Source organism: Nesoenas mayeri (genome assembly GCF_963082525.1).
Source record: "Nesoenas mayeri genome assembly, chromosome: 34".
Classification (NCBI taxonomy): Eukaryota; Metazoa; Chordata; class Aves; order Columbiformes; family Columbidae; genus Nesoenas; species Nesoenas mayeri.
This window is the reverse complement of record NC_137575.1, coordinates 24,290-46,400: the sequence shown is the minus strand read 5'-3', so window position 1 is coordinate 46,400 and position 22,111 is coordinate 24,290. Positions and strand designations below refer to the sequence as shown.

Genomic DNA, 22,111 nt, shown 5'->3' with positions numbered 1-22,111 from the left:
GTATAACCAGTATAAGCCCTATAACCCAGTATAACCCCATATAACCCACTATAACCAAGTATAACCCATATAAACCCATATAAACCACTACAACCCATATAACCCATATAGCCCAGTATAACCCAGTATAACCAGTATAAACCAGTATAAACCAGTATAACCAGTACAAACCAGTATAAACCAGTATAAACCAGTATAACCAGTATAACCAGTATGACTCACGGTGATGAAGCCGTAGCCCTTGGACTGGCCGGTGTCGGGGTCGCGCATCAGCACGATGCTGTCGATCTGGGGACAATGGGGACACCAATGACCCCCCAATGTCCCCAAGGGGTCCCCAATGTCCCCAAGGGGTCCCCAATATCCCCAAGGGGTCCCCAATATCCTCATGGGGTCCCCAATGTCCCCAATGGGTCCCAATGTCCCCCCAATGTCCCCAAGGGGTCCCCAATGGGTCCTCAAGGGTCCCCAATGGGTTCCCAATGGGGTCCCCAATGTCCCCAATGGGGTCCCCAAGTGACCCCAATGTCCCCAGGGGGGTCCCCAATGTCTCCAATGGGGTCCCCAATGTCCCCAATGTTCCCAATGGGTTCCCAATGGGGCCCCCAATGTCCCCAAGTGACCCCAATGGGGTCCCCAATGTCTCCAATGGGGTCCCCAATGTCCTCAAGTGACCCCAATGGGGTCCCCAATGTCTCCAATGGGGTCCCCAATGTCCCCAAGTGACCCCAATGGGGTCCCCAAGGTCCTCAAGTGACCCCAATGTCCCCAATGGGGTCCCCAATGTCCCCAAGTGACCCCAATGGGGTCCCCAATGTCCTCAAGTGACCCCAATGGGGTCCCCAATGGGTCCCAATGGGTCCCCAAGTGTCCCCAAGTGACCCCAATGGGGTCCCCAATGTCTCCAATGGGGTCCCCAATGTCCCCAAGGGGTCCCCAATGGGTCCTCAAGGGTCCCCAATGGGTTCCCAATGGGGTCCCCAATGTCCCCAATGGGGTCCCCAAGTGACCCCAATGTCCCCAGGGGGGTCCCCAATGTCTCCAATGGGGTCCCCAATGTCCCCAATATCCCCAATGGGTCCCAGTGGGGTCCCCAATGTCCCCAAGTGACCCCAATGGGGTCCCCAATGTCTCCAATGGGGTCCCCAATGTCCCCAAGAGACCCCAATGGGGTCCCCAATGTCCCCCCAATGACCTCAAGTGACCCCAATATCCCCAATGTCCCCAATGGGGTCCCCAATGTCCCCAAGTGACCCCAAGGGGGTCCCCAATGTCTCCAATGGGGTCCCCAATGTCCTCAAGTGACCCCAATGGGGTCCCCAATGGGTCCCAATGGGGCCCCCAATGTCCCCAAGTGACCCCAATGGGGTCCCCAAGGGGTTCCCAATGGGGTCCCCAATGTCCCCAAGTGACCCCAATGGGGTCCCCAATGTCTCCAATGGGGTCCCCAATGTCCCCAAGTGACCCCAATGGGGTCCCCAATGTCTCCAATGGGGTCCCCAATGTCCCCAAGAGACCCCAATGGGGTCCCCAATGTCCCCCCAATGACCTCAAGTGACCCCAATATCCCCAATGTCCCCAATGGGGTCCCCAATGTCCCCAAGTGACCCCAAGGGGGTCCCCAATGTCTCCAATGGGGTCCCCAATGTCCTCAAGTGACCCCAATGGGGTCCCCAATGGGTCCCAATGGGGCCCCCAATGTCCCCAAGTGACCCCAATGGGGTCCCCAAGGGGTTCCCAATGGGGTCCCCAATGTCCCCAAGTGACCCCAATGGGGTCCCCAATGTCTCCAATGGGGTCCCCAATGTCCCCAAGTGACCCCAATGGGGTCCCCAATGTCCTCAATGGGGTCCCCAATGTCCCCAAGTGACCCCAAGGGGGTCCCCAATGTCTCCAATGGGTCCCAATGGGGTCCCCAAGGGGTTCCCAATGGGGTCCCCAATGTCCACAGGGGGGTCCCCAATGTCCCCATGGGGTCCCCAATGTCCCCCCAATGTCCCCAAGTGACCCCAATATCCCTAATGTCCCCAATGGGGTCCCCAATGTCCCCAAGTGACCCCAAGGGGGTCCCCAATGTCTCCAATGGGGTCCCCAATGTCCTCAAGTGACCCCAATGGGGTCCCCAATGGGTCCCAATGGGGCCCCCAATGTCCCCAAGTGACCCCAATGGGGTCCCCAATGTCTCCAATGGGGTCCCCAATGTCCCCAAGTGACCCCAATGGGGTCCCCAATGTCACCAATGGGGTCCCCAATGTCCCCAATGGGTCCCAATGGGGTCCCCAATGTCCACAGGGGGGTCCTCAATGTCCCCATGGGGTCCCCAATGTCCCCAATGGGCCCCAATGTCCCCCCAATGTCCCCAAGTGACCCCAATATCCCCAATGTCCCCAATGGGGTCCCCAATGTCCCCAAGTGACCCCAATGTCCCCCCAATGTCCCCAATGGGTCCCAATGGGGTCCCCAATGTCACCAATGGGGTCCCCAATGTCCCCAATGGGTCCCAATGGGGTCCCCAATGTCCACAGGGGGGTCCCCAATGTCCCCATGGGGTCCCCAATGTCCCCAATGTCCCCCCAATGTCCCCAAGTGACCCCAATGTCCCCAATGTCCCCCCAATGTCCCCAAGTGACCCCAATGTCCCCCCAATGTCCCCAAGGGGGTCTCCAATGTCTCCAATGGGGTCCCCAATGTCCCCAAGTGACCCCAATGTCCCCAATGGGTCCCAATGGGTTCCCAATGGGGTCCCCAAGTCACCCCAATATCCCCAAGTGACCCCAATGTCCCCAATGGGGTCCCCAATGTCCCCAGGGGGTCCCCAATTGGGTCCCCAATGACCCAAGTGACCCCAATGGGGTCCCCAAGGGGTCCCCAATGTTCCCAATGGGTTCCCAGTGGGGTCCCCAATGTCCCCAAGTGACCCCAATGGGGTCCCCAATGGGTCCCAATGGGTCCCCAAGTGTCCCCAAGTGACCCCAATGGGGTCCCCAATGTCTCCAATGGGGTCCCCAATGTCCCCAAGGGGTCCCCAATGGGTCCTCAAGGGTCCCCAATGGGTTCCCAATGGGGTCCCCAATGTCCCCAATGGGGTCCCCAAGTGACCCCAATGTCCCCAGGGGGGTCCCCAATGTCTCCAATGGGGTCCCCAATGTCCCCAATGGGTCCCAGTGGGGTCCCCAATGTCCCCAAGTGACCCCAATGGGGTCCCCAATGGGTCCCAATGGGGCCCCCAATGTCCCCAAGTGACCCCAATGGGGTCCCCAAGGGGTTCCCAATGGGGTCCCCAATGTCCCCAAGTGACCCCAATGGGGTCCCCAATGTCTCCAATGGGGTCCCCAATGTCCCCAAGGGGTCCCCAATGGGTCCTCAAGGGTCCCCAATGGGTTCCCAATGGGGTCCCCAATGTCCCCAATGGGGTCCCCAAGTGACCCCAATGTCCCCAGGGGGGTCCCCAATGTCTCCAATGGGGTCCCCAATGTCCCCAATGTCCCCAATGGGTTCCCAATGGGGTCCCCAATGTCCCCAAGTGACCCCAATGGGGTCCCCAATGTCCTCAATGGGGTCCCCAATGTCCCCAAGTGACCCCAATGGGGTCCCCAATGTCTCCAATGGGGTCCCCAAGTGACCCCAATGTCCCCAGGGGGGTCCCCAATGTCTCCAATGGGGTCCCCAATGTCCCCAATATCCCCAATGGGTCCCAGTGGGGTCCCCAATGTCCCCAAGTGACCCCAATGGGGTCCCCAATGGGTCCCAATGGGGCCCCCAATGTCCCCAAGTGACCCCAATGGGGTCCCCAATGTCTCCAATGGGGTCCCCAATGTCCCCAAGTGACCCCAATGGGGTCCCCAATGGGTCCCAATGGGGCCCCCAATGTCCCCAAGTGACCCCAATGGGGTCCCCAATGTCTCCAATGGGGTCCCCAATGTCCCCAAGTGACCCCAATGGGGTCCCCAAGGGGTTCCCAATGGGGTCCCCAATGTCCCCAAGTGACCCCAATGGGGTCCCCAATGTCTCCAATGGGGTCCCCAGTGTCCCCAAGGGGTCCCCAATGGGTCCCCAATGGGTCCCCAAGACCCAACTGTGACCCCCAAGTCAACCCATTGACCCCCAAGTCAACCCACTGACCCCCAACCCATTGACCCCCAACTCAACCCATTGACCCCCAACTCAACCCATTGACCCCCAACTCAACCCAATGACCCCCAACTCAGCCCATTGACCCCCAACTCAACCCAATGACCCCCAACCCAACCCATTGACCCCCAACCCATTGACCCCCAACTCAACCCATTGACCCCCAACCCAACCCAATGACTCAACCCATTGACCCCCATAACTCAACCCAATGACCCCCCCCAGCCCCATAACCCACCCCATTGACCCCCCCAGCCCCATAACTCAACCCAATGACCCCCAACCCAACCCATTGACCCCCAACCCAACCCAATGACTCAACCCATTGACCCCCATAACTCAACCCAATGACCCAACCCAGCCCCATAACCCACCCCATTGACCCTCCCCAGCCCCATAACTCAACCCATTGACCCCCAACTCAACCCATTGACCCCCAACCCAACCCATTGACCCCCAATCCAACCCTTTGACCCCCAACTCAACCCACTGACTCAACCCATTGACCCCCAACTCAATCCATTGACCCCAAACCCAACCCATTGACCCCCAAGTCACCCCATTGACCCCCAACCCAACCCATTGACTCAACCCATTGACCCCCAACCCAACCCAATGACTCAACCCATTGACCCCCATAACTCAACCCAGTGACCCCCCCCAGCCCCATAACTCAACCCATTGACCCCCAACCCATTGACCCCCAACTCAACCCATTGACCCCCAACTCAATCCATTGACCCCCAACCCAACCCATTGACCCCCAACCCAACCCAATGACCCCTAACTCAGCCCATTGATCCCCAACTCAACCCATTGACCCCCAAGCCAACCCACTGACCCCCAACTCAACCCACTGACCCCCAACTCAACCCAATGACCCCCAACTCAACCCAATGATTCAACCCATTGACCCCCAACCCAACCCACTGACCCCCAACCCATTGACCCCCAACTCAACCCATTGACCCCCAACCCAACCCAATGACCCCCAACTCAACCCAATGACTCAACCCATTGACCCCCAACCCAACCCATTGACCCCCAAGCCAACCCATTGACCCAACCCAGCCCCATAACTCAATCCATTGACCCCTAACTCAACCCATTGACCCCCAACTCAACCCATTGACCCCCAACCCAACCCATTGACCCCCAACTCAACCCACTGACCTCCAACCACGACCCCCATAACTCAACCCATTGACCCAACCCATTGACCCTCAAGTCAACCCATTGACCCCCAACTCAACCCATTGACCCCCAACCACGACCCCCATAACTCAACCCATTGACCCCCAACTCAACCCATTGACCCAACCCATTGACCCCCAAGTCAACCCATTGACCCCCAACTCAACCCATTGACCCAACCCATTGACCCCCAACCCAACCCAATGACCCCCAACCCATTGACCCCCAACCCAACCCATTGACCCCCAACCCATTGACCCCCAACTCAACCCACTGACTCAACCCATTGACCCCCAACTCAACCCATTGACCCACAACCCACTGACCCCCAACCCAACCCACTGACCCCCAACTCAACCCATTGACCCCCAACTCAACCCATTGACCCTCAACCCAACCCATTGACCCCCAACCCAACCCATTGACCCCCAACTCAACCCATTGACCCCCAACTCAACCCATTGACCCCCAACCCAACCCATTGACCCCCAACCCAACCCATTGACCCCCAACTCAGCCCATTGACCCCCAACCCAACCCATTGACCCCCAACCACGACCCCCATAACTCAACCCAATGACCCCCAACCCAACCCATTGACCCCCAACCCAACCCAATGACTCAACCCATTGACCCCCATAACTCAACCCAATGACCCCCCCCAGCCCCATAACCCACCCCATTGACCCCCCCAGCCCCATAACTCAACCCATTGACCCCCAACCCAACCCATTGACCCCCAACCCAACCCAATGACCCCCAACTCAACCCACTGACCCACAACCCACTGACCCCCAACCCAACCCAATGACCCCCAACTCAACCCAATGACCCCCAACCCAACCCATTGACCCCCAACTCAACCCATTGACCCCCAACTCAACCCATTGACCCCCAACCCAACCCATTGACCCCCAACCCAACCCATTGACCCCTAAGCCAACCCAATGACCCCCAACCCAACCCATTGACCCTCAACTCAACCTATTGACCCCCAACTCAACCCACTGACTCAATCCATTGACCCCCAACTCAACCCATTGACCCCCAACTCAACCCATTGACCCCCAACCCAACCCATTGACCCCCAACTCAACCCAATGACTCAACCCATTGACCCCCAACTCAACCCATTGACCCCCAACTCAACCCAATGACTCAACTCATTGACCCCCAACCCAACCATTGACCCCCAACTCAACCCATTGACCCCCAACCCAACTCACTGACCCCCAAGTCAACCCAATGACCCCCAACTCAACTCATTGACCCCCAACTCAACCCATTGATCCAACCCATTGACCCCCATAACTCACCCCATTGACCCAACCCATGACCCCCAACTCAACCCATTGACCCCCAACCCAACCCATTGACCCCCAACCCAACCCAATGACCCAACTCATGACCCCCAACCACGACCCCCATAACTCACCCCAACGACCCCCCCCAGCCCCATAACCCACCCCAACGACCCAACCCCTGACCCCCAACACCCCCCCCGGCCCCATAGCTCCCCTGCCCCCCAAGTGGCACCTTTCCGAAGGGCTCGAAGATGCCGCGCAGCATCTCCTTGGTGATGTTGCAGTGCAGGGACCCCACATAGAGCCGCATGGGACCCCCAGAACCTTTCTGCAGCGACGACGCCATGGCGGCCAGGCGGTTCTTCTCCGCCTGGGGACCCATAGAGACCCATAGAGACCCATAGGGACCCATAGGGACCCATAGAGACCCATAGAGACCATAGAGACCATAGAGACCCATACAGACCATAGAGACCATAGAGACCCATAGAGACCATAGAGACCCCATCACCCCCATTGACCCATTGACCCCCATTGACCCCCATTGACCCATTGACCCCCATTGACCCCCATTGACCCATTGACCCATTGACTCCCATTGACCCCATTGACCAGATTGCCCCTATTGACCCCATTGACCCCCATTGACCCATTGACCCCATTGACTTTTATTGATCAGCATTAACTCCCATTGACCTCCATTGATCCCCATTGACCCCATTGACCCCACTGACTCTTATTGATCTGCATTAACACCCATTGACTCCATTGCCCTCATTGCCCCATTGACCCCATTGCCCCTATTGACCCCATTGACCCCATTGCCCTCATTGACCCATTGACCCCATTGCCCCTATTGACCCCCATTGACCATTGACTCCATTGCCCCCATTGATCCCCATTGACTCTTATTGATCCGCATTAACTCTCATTGACTCCTATTGACTCTTATTGATCCCCATTGACTCCATTGCCCCCATTGACCCATTGACCCCATTGACTCTTATTGATCCGCATTAACTCTCATTGACTCCCATTGACTCTTATTGATCCCCATTGACCCCATTGACCCATTGACCCCCATTGACCCATTGATCCCATTGACCCATTGACCCCATTGACTCCTATTGATCCCATTAACCCCATTGACTCCTATTGATCCACATTAACTCTCATTGACTCCTATTGACTCTTATTGATCCCCATTGACCCCATTGACTCCCATTGACTCTTATTGATCCCCATTAACACTCATTGACTCCAATTGACTCTTACTGATCCCCATTGACCCCCATTGACTCTTATTGATCCGCATTAACTCTCATTGACTCTTATTGACTCTTATTGATCCCCATTGACCCCATTGACCCATTGACCCATTGACCCCATTGACCCATTGACCCCATTGACCCCCCTTGACTCTTATTGATCTATATTAACCCCCATTGCCCCCATTGACTCTATTGACCCTACTGCCCCATTGACTCCTATTGATCCCATTGACCCCATTGACTCTTATTGATCCCCATTGACCCTCATTGACTCCCATTGACTCTTATTAATCCCCATTGATCCCCATTGACCCCATTGACCCATTGACCCCCATTGACTCTTATTGATCCACATTAACTCTCATTGATCCCATTGACTCTTATTGATCCCCACTGACCCCATTGACCCATTGCCCCTATTGACTCTTACTGATCCCCACTAACACTCATCGACTCCTATTGACTCTTATTGATCCTCATTGACCCCCATTGACCCTATTGACTCTTATTGATCTGCATTAACTCCCATTGACTCCTATTGACTCTTATTGCCCCCATTGACCCCATTGACTCTTATTGATCCGCATTAACTCTCATTGACTCCTATTGACTCTTATTGATCCCCATTGACTCTTATTGATCCGCATTAACTCCCATTGACCCATCGACCCCATTGACCCATTGACCCCATTGACCCCATTGACTCTTATTGATCCGCATTAACTCTCATTGACTCCTATTGACTCTTATTGACCCCCATTGATCCCATTGACCCCCATTGACTCTTATTGATCCGCATTAACTCCCATTGACCCCATTGCCCCCATTGACTCTTATTGATCCCCATTAACACTCACTGACTCCTATTGACTCTTATTGATCCCCATTGACCCCATTGACCCATTGACCCCATTGACTCTTATTGATCCCCATTGATCCCCATTGACCCATTAACCCCCATTGACCCACTGACCCCATTGACTCCTATTGACCCCATTGACCCCATTGACTCCTATTGATCCCCATTAACTCTCATTGACTCCTATTGACTCTTATTGATCCCCATTGACCCATCGACCCCCGTTGACTCTTATTGATCCGCATTAACACTCATTGACTCCTATTGACTCTTATTGATCCCCATTGACCCCATTGATTCCCATTGACTCTTATTGATCAGCATTAACTCCCATTGACTCCCATTGGCTCTTATTGATCCCCATTGACCCCATTGACCCCCATTGACCCCCATTGACTTCTAGTGATCTCTATGGGTGTCTATGGGTCCCATTGCCCCCATTGTCCCCATTGACCCCATTGACCCCATTGTCCCCATTGACCCCATTGTCCCCATTGACCCATTGACCCCATTGTCCCCATTGACCCCATTGTCCTCATTGACCCATTGACCCCATTGTCCCCATTGACCCCATTGTCCCCATTGACCCATTGACCCCATCACCCCCATTGACCCCATCACCCCCATCACCCCATTGTCCCCATTGACCCATTGACCCCATCACCCCCATTGACCCCATCACCCCCATCACCCCATTGACCCCATTGTCCCCATCACCCCCATCGTCCCCATTGCCCCCATCACCCCCATCGCCCCATTGCCCCCCATGGTCCCCCAACCTGCGATGCCTGCACGATGATGGGCACCCCCAGCAGGCGCTGTCCCGTCAGCCCTATGGCCAAGGGCACCGATTGGATGTCGCAGAACTCCACGTAGGCGATGCCCTTGGAGCGCCGCGAGTTGCGGTCCGAGATGATGCGCACGTCGCGCACCTATGGGGCAGGAGATGTGGGGTTGGGGGGGCGGGGCTATGGGGCGGGGATGGGGGGTGGGGGTGGTGCTGGGGGGTGGGGGCATTGGGTTGGGTTGGGGGATCCCATTGACCCCATTGACCAATTGATCCCATTGTCTCCATTGACCCATTGACCCCCATTGACCTCCATTGATCCTCATTGACCCCCATTGACCCCATTGACCCATTGACCCCATTGACCCATTGACCCATTGAACCCATTGACCCATTGACCCCATTGACCCCATTGACCCACTGACCCCATTGACCCCATTGACCCATTGACCCCATTGACCCATTGACCCATTGAACCCATTGACCCATTGACCCCATTGACCCATTGACTCCATTGACCCCATTGACCCCATTGACTCCATTGACCCCCATTGATCCCATTGTTGACTCCATTGACCCCATAGACCCATTGACTTCATTGACCCATTGACCCCCACTGACCCCATTGACCCACTGACCCCCATTGACTCTTATTGATCCCCATTAATGCTCATTGACTCCTATTGACTCTTATTGATCCCCATTGACCCCATTGACCCATTGACCCCCATTGACCCCATTGACTCCCATTGACTCCCATTGATTCCTATTGAGTCCCATTGATTCCTATTGTCCCCATTGACCCCATTGTCCCCATTGACCCATTGACCCCCATTGACCTCCATTGATCCTCATTGACCCCCATTGACCCCATTGACCCATTGATCCCATTGACCCCCTTGACCCCATTGACCCCCATTGATCCATTGACTCCATTGACTTCATTGACTCCATTGTCCCCATTGACCCCTATTGACCCATTGACCCCATTGACCCATTGACCCCCATTGACCCATTGAACCCATTGACCCCATTAACCCCATTGACTCCATTGACCCCATTGAGCCCATTGACCCCCATTGACCCCATTGACCCATTGTCCCCATTGACCCCATTAACCCCCATTGACCCCATGGACCCATTGTCCCCATTGATCCCCATTGACCCCATTGACCCCCATTGACCCATTGTCCCCATTAACCCCATTGCCCCATTGACCCCATTGACTCTTATTGATCCGCATTAACTCTCATTGACTCCTATTGACTCTTATTGATCCCCATTGACCCCATTGACCCACTGACCCCCATTGACCCCAATGACTCCATTGTCCCCATTGACCCCCATTGATTCCTATTGAGTCCCATTGATTCCTATTGACCCCATTAACTCCCATTGATTCCAATTAGTTCCTACTGACCCCTATTGTCCCCATTGACCCCATTGACCCATTGACCCCATTGATCCCATTGACCCTCAATGACCCCCATTGACCCATTGTCCCCATTGATCCATTGACCCCATTGACCCCACTGACCCATTGACTCCATTGACTCCATTGACCCATTGACTCCCATTGACCGCATTGGCTAATTGACCCCCATTGACCCCATTGACCCATTGACCCCATTGACCCATTGACCCCATTGAGCCCATTGACCCATTGACTCCCATTAACCCCATTGACCCCATTGATCCCAATTAACCCCACTGACCTATTGACCCCATTGACCCATTGACCCCCATTGCCCCCATTGTCCCCATTGACCCCATTGACCCATTGACCCCATTGACCCACTGACCCCCATTGACCCCAATGACCCCATTGTCCCCATTGACCCCATTGACTCTTATTGATCCGCATTAACTCTCATTGACTCCTATTGACTCTTATTGATCCCCATTGACCCCTATTGACTCCCATTGATTCCTATTGACCCCATTGACTCCCATTGATTCCAATTGGTTCCTATTGACCCCCATTGACCTCATTGACCCCATTGACCCCATTGTCCCCATTGACCCCATCACCCCCATTGCCCCCATTGTCCCCATTGCCCCATTGCCCCCATTGTCCCCATTGCCCCCATTGACCCCATCACCCCCATTGACCCCATTGTCCCCATCGCCCCCATTGTCCCCATTGCCCCCCACGTCCCCACCTTCCCCACGGCGGAGAAGAAGTCCTCGAGGTCGCGGGGCCGGATGCGGGCGGCGAGCTGCATGCAGAACACGGTGCGGGCGTCGCGCTCCTCGGGGCTCAGGCTGCCCAGCGGCTCCCTGGGACAATGGGGACAATGGGGGCGATGGGGGCGATGGGGGCGATGGGGGTGATGGGGGTGATGGGGGCGATGGGGTCAATGGGGGCAATGGGGGTGATGGGGGCAATGGGGGCGATGGGGGCAATGGGGGCAATGGGGGCGATGGGGACATTGGGGGCAATGGGGACATTGGGGGCAATGGGGGCCAATGGGGTCAATAAGAGTCAATGGAAGTCAATGGGGATCAATAAGAATGGGGCTCAATGGGGGTCAATGGTATTGATGGGGGTCAATGGTATTAATGGGGATCAATGGGGTCAATGGGTCAATCGGGACAATAGGGACAATGGGGGTCAATGGGGATCAATAGCAGTCAATAGGAACCAATTAGAATCAATGGGAGTCAATGGGAGTCAATGGGGGTCAATGGGGATCAATAAGAGTCAATGGGGCTCAATGGGGGTCAATGGGGGTCAATGAGGTCAATGGGGCCAATGGGGTCAATGGGGGTCAATAGGAATCAATGAGGGTCAATGGGACCCATAGACACCCACAGAGATCAATAAAAGTCAATGGGGGTCAATGGGGGTCAATGAGATCAATGGGGATCAATAAGAGTCAATAGGAGTCAATGAGAGTTAGTGCGGATCAATAAGAGTCAATGGGGGTCAATGAGGTCAATGGGTCAATGGGTCAATGGGGTCAATGGGGGTCAATGAGGTCAATGGGTCAATGGGGGCAATGGGGTCAATGGAGTCAATGGGGTCAATGGGGACAATGGGGACAATGGGGTCAATGGGGTCAATGGGGATCAATAAGAATCAATGGGACTCAATGGGGGTCAATGGTATTAATGGGGGTCAATGGGGTCAATGGGGTCAGTGGGGACAATAGGGGTCAATGGGGATCAATGGCAGTCAATAGGAACCAATAGGAATCAATGGGGTCAATAGAAATCAATGGGACTCAATAGGAATCAATGGGAGTCAATGGGGGTCAATGGATCAATGGGGATCAATAAGAGTCAATAGGAGTCAATGAGAGTTAATGGGGATCAATAAGAATCAATGGGGTGAATGGGGTCAATGGGGTCAATGGGTCAATGGGGGTCAATGGGACCCAGAGACACCCATAGAGATCAATAGAAGTCAATGGGGTCAATGGGGGTCAATAGGAACCAATTGGAATCAATGGGAGTCAATGGGAGTCAATGGTATTAATGGGGGTCAATGGGGTCAATGGGGTCAGTGGGGACAATAGGGGTCAATGGGGATCAATGGCAGTCAATGGGGGTCAATGGATCAATGGGGATCAATAAGAGTCAATAGGAGTCAATGAGAGTTAATGGGGATCAATAAGAATCAATGGGGTCAATGGGGTCAATGGGGTCAATGGGGTCAATGGGTCAATGGGGGTCAATGGGACCCAGAGACACCCATAGAGATCAATAGAAGTCAATGGGGTCAATGGGGGTCAATAGGAACCAATTGGAATCAATGGGAGTCAATGGGAGTTAATGGGATCAATGGGGGTCAATGGGGATCAATAAGAATCAATGGGGGTCAATGGTATTTATGGGGTCAATGGGGTCAATGGGAGTCAATGGGGTCAATGGGGACAATGGGGTCAATGGGGTCAATGGGGGTCAATGGAGTCAATGGGTCAATGGGGGTGAATGGGGTCAATGGGTCAATGGGGTCAATGGATTAATGGGGGTCAATGGGGTCAATGGAGTCAATGGGGTCAATGGGGGTCAATGGGGTCAATGGGGTCAATGGAGTCAATGGGGGTCAATGGGGTCAATGGGGTCAATGGGGGTCAATGGGGTCAATGGGTCAATGGGGTCAATGGGGTCAATGGGGTCAATGGGGATCAATGGGGGTCAATCAATGGGGTCAATGGGGGTCAATGGGATCAATGGGGGTCAATGGGTCAATGGGGTCAATGGGAGTCAATGGGGATCAATGGGGTCAGTGGGGGTCAATGGGTCAATGGGGGTCAATCAATGGAGTCAATGGGGTCAATGGGTCAATGAGGTCAATGGGGGTCAATCAATGGGGTCAGTGGGGTCAATGGGGGTCAATGAGGGTCAATGAGTCAATGGGGATCAATGGGGTCAATGGGGTCAATAGGGTCAATGGGGGTCAATCAATGGTGATCAATGGGGGTCAATGGGGTCAATGGGGTCAATGGGGTCAATGGGGTCAATGGGGTCAATGTGGGTCAATCAATGGGTCAATCTATGGGTCACTGACCTGGCCGGGCTCTTATCCCGGTGCTGGGGGCTCTTACTGTGTCCAAACCGGCGCCTGTTTTGGGGCAAATTCCCCTTATTTTGGGTCCGTTTCACCCCATTTTTCCCCCCGGGGGGGTTTTTGAGGTCGCCGAGTCGCATTTTTGGGTCAAAAAAGGGCGATTTTGGCTCCAAAACGGTCAATTTTGGGTACCTGGACCTGTCGTCACGCCGGCGGCTGCGGCTGCGGCTGCGGCGGCTTCGGTGGCTGCGGCGGCTGCGGCTTCGGCTGCGCCGGCGACGTTCCCGGCTGAAAATGGGCCAAAACGGGGCGATTTAGGCCCAAAATGGGGGCGGGAATGGAATCGGGGGGCGGGAAAACCCCCCAGGGGGGGGAAAATGCGAATTAAAGGGGGAAAATCCGCCTTAAATGGGGGAAATTCCGCCTTAAATCCACCCGGATCCACCTTAAATCCACCCGGATCCACCTTAAATAGCCCCAATTCCACCTTAAATGACTCAAATTGCACCTTAAATGACCCAAATTCCACCTTAAATGACCCAAATTCCACCTTAAATGACTCAAGTTCCACCTTAAATGGTCAAAGTTCCACCTTAAAAACCCCAAATTCCACCTTAAAACCCCAAAATTCCACCTTAAATGACCCAAATTCCACCTTAAATGGTCAAAGTTCCACCTTAAATGACTCAAGTTCCACCTTAAATGGTCAAAGTTCCACCTTAAATCCACCCAGATCCACCTTAAATGACCCAAATTCCACCTTAAATGACTCAAATTCCACCTTAAATGACCCAAATTCCACCTTAAATGGTCAAAGTTCCACCTTAAATGACCCAAGTTCCACCTTAAATGGTCAAAGTTCCACCTTAAATGACCCAAATTCCACCTTAAATGACCCAAAATCCACCTTAAATGACCCAAAATCCACCTTAAATGACCCAAAATCCACCTTAAATGACTCAAATTCCACCTTAAATGGTCAAAGTTCCACCTTAAATGACCCAAATTCCACCTTAAATGACCCAAATTCCACCTTAAATGACCCAAAATCCACCTTAAATGACTCAAGTTCCACCTTAAATGACTCAAGTTCCACCTTAAATGACCCAAATTCCACCTTAAATGGTCAAAGTTCCACCTTAAATGACCCAAATTCCACCTTAAATGACCCAAATTCCACCTTAAATGACCCAAATTCCACCTTAAAAGATTCAAGTTCCACCTTAAATGACCCAAATTCCACCTTAAATGGTCAAAGTTCCACCTTAAATGACCCAAATTCCACCTTAAATGGTCAAAGTTCCACCTTAAATGACCCAAATTCCACCTTAAATGGTCAAAGTTCCACCTTAAATGACCCAAATTCCACCTTAAATGACTCAAATTCCACCTTAAATGACCCAAAATCCACCTTAAATGGTCAAAGTTCCACCTTAAATGACCCAAATTCCACCTTAAATGACCCAAATTCCACCTTAAATGCCCCAAAATTCCACCTTAAAACCCCAAAATTCCACCTTAAATGGTCAAATTTCCACCTTAAAACCCCCAAATTCCACCTTAAAAACCCCAAATTGCCCCAAAACCCCCAAATTCCACCTTAAAAACCCCAAATTCCACCTTAAATGACCCAAAATCCACCTTAAAAACCCCAAATTCCACCTTAAATGGTCAAAGTTCCACCTTAAATGCCCCAAATTGCCCAAAACCCCCCAAATTCACCCCAAAAACCTGTGTCTGTGCTCCCGGCTCCGGCTCCGGCTCCGGCTCCTCTTCTTCCTGCTAAATGACCCAAAATCCCCCCAAATCACCCCAAAAATCGCCCCAAAATTGCCCAAAATCGACGTTTTTCGCCCCAAAAAACCCCCAAATCGCCCCAAAAACCCCCAAAACGCCCCAAAAACGCTTCAAATCGCCCCCAAAATTCATCAAATTCACCTAAATTTGTTGAAATTTCAAATTTTTGGGGGAAATTCAAAATTTGGGGGAAAATTCAATTTTTTGGCGAAAATTCCAATTTTTGGGTGAAATTTCCGATTTTTGGGGAAATTTTGAGTTTTTTTCAAGTTTTTCGCCCAAATTTCCACCAAATTGCCCCAAAAATCCTTGAAAATCGTCTAAAACCCCCAAATTCCTTCAAAAAGCCCCAAAATTCCATTTTAAAACGCCCAAAATTGCCCAAATTTGCCCAAAATCCTCGAAATTTCAAAGCGCAATTTTGGCCCCAAAATCGCAATAAATTGCCCCAAAATTCCCCAGAAATGGCCCCAAAAATGCTTCGAAACATCAAAATTCATCGAAACCGCCAAAAAATTGTTGAAAAACACCCAAATTTGCCCAAAATTGCCCAAAATTTCAACTTTTGAATTTTGCCCCAAAATCCCATTAATTTGCCCCAAAATCTCCCCGAAAATTCTTCGAAACATCAAAATTCATTCAAACCCCCAAAATCCTTTAAAAACCCCCAAAAATTCCATTTAAAAACCCGCAAATTTGCCCAAAATTGCCCAAAATTTCCAATTCTGAATTTTGCCCCAAAATCCCCTTAAATTGCCCCAAAATTCCGCGCAAAACGCCCCAAAAACCTTTAAAACGCCCCAAATTTCAACCCTCATCAAAACCCTTTGAAATCTCCCCAAAAATCCGCTTAAAATAGCCCAAAATTGCCCAAAATTCCAAATTTTGAATTTTGCCCAAAATCCCACAAATTCACCCCAAAATTTCCACGTAAATCGCCCCAAAAACCCTTAAAACGCCCCAAATTTCAACCCCCATCAAACCCCCCCAAAAATCCCTTTAAAATCCCCAAAATACGCCCAAAATTGCCCAAAATTCCAAATTTCGAATTTTGCCCAAAATCCCACAAATTCACCCCAAAATTTCCACGTAAAACACCCCAAAATCCCTTAAAACGCCCCAAATTTCAACCCTCATCAAACCCCCCCAAAAATCCCTTTAAAACCCCCAAAATACGCCCAAAATTGCCCAAAATTCCAAATTTCGAATTTTGCCCAAAATCCCACGAATTCGCCCCAAAATTTCCACGTAAATCGCCCCAAAAACCCTTAAAACGCCCCAAATTTCAACCCCCATCAAAACCCCCCCAAAAATCCCTTTAAAACCCCCAAAATTCGCCCAAAATTGCCCAAAATTCCAAATATTGAATTTTGCCCAAAATCCCACAAATTCACCCCAAAATTTCCGCGTAAAACACCCCAAAATCCCTTAAAACGCCCCAAATTTCAACCCTCATCAAACCCCCCCAAAAATCCCTTTAAAATCCCCAAAATACGCCCAAAATTGCCCAAAATTCCAAATTTTGAATTTTGCCCAAAATCCCACAAATTCACCCCAAAATTTCCGCGCAAAACGCCCCAAAAACCTTTAAAACCCCCCAAAATGGTCCCAAAACCCCCAAAATCCCCCAAAATCCCCCCAAATTGAACCAAAACGCCCCGCAATGCGTCAAAATGTCGATTTTTGACGCAAATTGCCCAAAATCGGCGTTTTTTGCCCCAAACCTGCTCCCGCCGCTCCCGCTCTCCTTTTTGGGTTCTTTGTTGGGTTCTTGGGGCGCCTGGGGGGGAAATGACCCAAAATTGGGTGTTTTTAGCCCAAAATGAGCCAAAATTGGGTGTTTTTGAGCCCAAAATTGAGGTTTTTGGGGAAAATGACCCAAAATCGCGGGTTTTGGACCCAAAACTTACCTGGGGGGAGGGGCCGCCCGGGGGGGGTTTGGAGGGACCTGGTTGGGCCTGTGGGGGAGGGGAAATGGGGTAAAATGACCCAAAATGAGCCCAAATTGACCCAAAATTGACCAAAATTGACCCAAAATGACCCAAAATTGATTGAAATGAAGCGAAATGACCCAAAATTGACCCAAAATGACCCAAAATTGACTGAAATGAAGCGAAATGAGCCAAAATGACCCAAAATGCCTTGAAATGAAGCAAAATGACCCAAAATTGAGGGAAATGACTCAAAATGACCCAAAATGACCCAAAATGACCCAAAATGACCCAAAATTGAGTGAAATGACCCAAATTGACCCAAAATGACCCAAAATGACCCAAAATCCCTTGAAATGAACCAAAATGACCCAAAATGTCCCAAAGTCCCTTAAAATGTCCCAAAATCCCTTAAAATGCCCCAAAATGCCCCAAAATAACCCAAAATAACCCAAAATGAACCAAAATAACCCAAAATGAACCAAAATGACCCAAAACTCACTTAAAATGACCCAAATTGACCCAAAATGAATCAAAATGAATCAAAATGACCCAAAACCACTTAAAATGACCCAAAATAACCCAAAATGACTCAAAATAACCGAAAATCCCCTAAAATGCCCCAAAATGCCCCAAAATCCCTTAAAATGAATCAAAATGACCCAAAATGACCCAAAATAACCCAAAATGCCCCAAAATGCCCCAAAATCCCTTAAAATGCCCCAAAATGCCCCAAACGCCTTAAAATGACCCAAAACCACTTAAAATGAATCAAAATGCCCCAAAATGCCCCAAAACCACTTAAAATGACCCAAAATGACCCAAAATGACCCAAAATAACCCAAAATGAATCAAAATGAATCAAAATGACCCAAAACCCCTTAAAATGACCCAAAATGACCCAAAATGAATCAAAATAAATCAAAATGACCCAAAATCACTTAAAATGCCCCAAAACCACTTAAAATGCCCCAAAATGCCCCAAAATGAATCAAAATGAATCAAAATTAATCAAAATGACCCAAAATCCCTTAAAATTACCCAAAATGCCCCAAATCCCTTAAAATGAATCAAAATGCCCCAAAATGCCCCAAAATCCCTTAAAATGCCCCAAAATCCCTTAAAATGCCCCAAAATCCCTTAAATGACCCAAAATGCCCCAAAATCCCTTAAAATGCCCCAAAACCCCTTAAAATGCCCCAAAATGCCCCAAATCCCTTGAAATTAATGAAAATGCCCCAAAATGCCCCAAAATCCCTTGAAATGAATCAAAATGACCCAAAATGACCCAAAACCTGTTGAAATGACCCAAAATCACCCAAAATCACCCAAAATCACCCAAATCCCTTAAAATGAATCAAAATGACTGAAAATGACCCAAAATGACCCAAAATGACTCAAAATGACTCAAAATGACTCAAAATGACTCAAAATGACCCAAAACCCCTTAAAATGCCCCAAAACCACTTAAAATGCCCCAAAATGCCCCAAAATGCCCCAAAACCCCTTAAAATGACCCAAAATCCCTTAAAATGACCCAAAATGCCCCAAAATGACCCAAAACCCCTTAAAATGCCCCAAAATGCCCCAAATCCCTTAAAATGAATCAAAATGCCCCAAAATGCCCCAAAACCCCTTAAAATGACCCAAAATCCCTTAAATGACCCAAAATGCCCCAAAATCCCTTAAAATGAATCAAAATGCCCCAAAATGCCCCAAAATCCCTTAAAATGCCCCAAAATCCCTTAAATTACCCAAAATGCCCCAAAATCCCTTAAAATGCCCCAAAACCCCTTAAAATGCCCCAAAATGCCCCAAATCCCTTGAAATTAATGAAAATGCCCCAAAATGCCCCAAAATCCCTTGAAATGAATCAAAATGACCCAAAATGACCCAAAACCTGTTGAAATGCCCCAAAATCACCCAAAATCACCCAAAATGCCCCAAATCCCTTAAAATGAATCAAAATGACCCAAAATGACCCAAAATGACCCAAAATGACTCAAAATGACTCAAAATGACCCAAAATCCCTTAAAATGCCCCAAAATGACCCAAAACCCCTTAAAATGACCCAAAACCACCTAAAATGCCCCAAAATGCCCCAAAATGCCCCAAAACGCCTTAAAATGACCCAAAATCCCTTAAAATGACCCAAAATGCCCCAAAATGCCCCAAAACCCCTTAAAATGACCCAAAATCCCTTAAAATGACCCAAAATGACCCAAAATGCCCCAAAATGCCCCAAAATCCCTTAAAATGCCCCAAAATGCCCCAAAACCACTTAAAATGACCCAAAATGACCCAAAATAACCCAAAATGAATCAAAATGAATCAAAATGACCCAAAACCCCTTAAAATGACCCAAAATGACCCAAAATAACCCAAAATGAATCAAAATAAATCAAAATGACCCAAAATCACTTAAAATGAATCAAAATGCCCCAAAATGCCCCAAAATCCCTTGAAATGCCCCAAAATGCCCCAAAATCCCTTAAAATGCTCCAAAATCCCTTAAAATGACCCAAATTGACCCAAAATGACCCAAAATAACCCAAAATGACCCAAAATGACTCAAAATGAATCAAAATGCCCCAAAATCCCTTAAAATGCCCCAAAATCCCTTAAATTACCCCAAATGCCCCAAAATCCCTTAAAATGCCCCAAAACCCCTTAAAATGCCCCAAAATGCCCCAAATCCCTTGAAATTAATGAAAATGCCCCAAAATGCCCCAAAATCCCTTGAAATGAATCAAAATGACCCAAAATGACCCAAAACCTGTTGAAATGCCCCAAAATCACCCAAAATCACCCAAAATCACCCAAATCCCTTAAAATGAATCAAAATGACTGAAAATGACCCAAAATGACCCAAAATGACTCAAAATGACCCAAAATGACCCAAAATGACTCAAAATGACTCAAAATGACCCAAAACCCCTTAAAATGCCCCAAAACCACTTAAAATGCCCCAAAATGCCCCAAAATGCCCCAAAATGCCCCAAAACCCCTTAAAATGACCCAAAATCCCTTAAAATGACCCAAAATGACCCAAAATGCCCCAAAACCACTTAAAATGCCCCAAAATGCCTCAAATCCCTTAAAATGAATCAAAGTGCCCCAAAATGACCCAAAATCCCTTAAAATGCCCCAAAATCCCTTAAAATGCCCCAAAATCCCTTAAATGACCCAAAATGCCCCAAAATCCCTTAAAATGCCCCAAAACCCCTTAAAATGCCCCAAAATGCCCCAAATCCCTTGAAATTAATGAAAATGCCCCAAAATGCCCCAAAATCCCTTGAAATGAATCAAAATGACCCAAAATGACCCAAAACCTGTTGAAATGCCCCAAAATCACCCAAAATCACCCAAAATCACCCAAAATGCCCCAAATCCCTTAAAATGAATCAAAATGACCCAAAATGACCCAAAATGACCCAAAATGACTCAAAATGACTCAAAATGACCCAAAATCCCTTAAAATGCCCCAAAATGCCCCAAAACCCCTTAAAATGCCCCAAAACCACTTAAAATGCCCCAAAATGCCCCAAAACGCCTTAAAATGACCCAAAATCCCTTAAAATGCCCCAAAATGCCCCAAAATGACCCAAAATGCCCCAAAATGCCCCAAATCCCTTAAAATGCCCCAAAATGCCCCAAATCCCTTAAAATGAATCAAAATGCCCCAAAATCCCTTAAAATGCCCCAAAATCCCTTAAAATGCCCCAAAATGCCCCAAAATCCCTTAAAATGCCCCAAAATGCCCCAAATCCCTTAAAATGAATCAAAATGCCCCAAAATGACCCAAAATCCCTTAAAATGCCCCAAAATCCCTTAAAATGCCCCAAAATCCCTTAAATTACCCAAAACGCCCCAAAATCCCTTAAAATGCCCCAAAACCCCTTAAAATGCCCCAAAATGCCCCAAATCCCTTGAAATTAAAGAAAATGCCCCAAAATGCCCCAAAACCCCTTAAAATGCCCCAAAATCCCTTAAAATGCCCCAAAATGCCCCAAAATCCCTTAAAATGCCCCAAAATGGCCCAAAACCGCCCAAAATGCCCCAAACCTCCTCTTTTTTATAGGGCGCCTCCAGCATGGCCTCGATGACGATATCGAAGTCGTCTGACGTCATCGCGTCCGCCTATGACATCACAAACCCCCCCCTATGACGTCATCAAGGGGGCGTGTCCTCCTCCCCCCCCACCATATTACCCATAACCCCCCACTCACCGCATCCATTGGGCTTCAATATGGGGGGGGGGGGTCCCTGTGGGGGGGGGGGGTGATGTCATTGATGACGTCACGCATAGCCACGCCCCCT

The 22,111-nt window shown here is 50.1% G+C and overlaps 1 protein-coding gene across 1 annotated transcript in view; it reads right to left on the bottom strand.

The window, feature by feature from the left end:
* LOC308051212 (putative RNA-binding protein 23) overlaps positions 1-22,048 on the bottom strand; it is a 34,489-nt gene extending 12,441 nt beyond the window's left edge. Inside the window, exons 1-11 of the mRNA XM_080361565.1 lie at positions 22,021-22,048; positions 21,857-21,931; positions 17,770-17,817; positions 17,584-17,639; positions 15,794-15,844; positions 14,255-14,350; positions 14,063-14,116; positions 11,709-11,826; positions 9,539-9,691; positions 6,862-6,999; positions 223-288 (exon numbers count right to left, since the gene is read on the bottom strand). Coding sequence (XP_080217691.1) covers positions 223-288; positions 6,862-6,999; positions 9,539-9,691; positions 11,709-11,826; positions 14,063-14,116; positions 14,255-14,350; positions 15,794-15,844; positions 17,584-17,639; positions 17,770-17,817; positions 21,857-21,931; positions 22,021-22,029 — 864 coding nt within the window. The 5' untranslated portion in view covers positions 22,030-22,048. The remainder of the gene's footprint in view (positions 1-222; positions 289-6,861; positions 7,000-9,538; positions 9,692-11,708; positions 11,827-14,062; positions 14,117-14,254; positions 14,351-15,793; positions 15,845-17,583; positions 17,640-17,769; positions 17,818-21,856; positions 21,932-22,020) is intronic.
* Between the last annotated feature and the right edge of the window lie 63 nt (positions 22,049-22,111).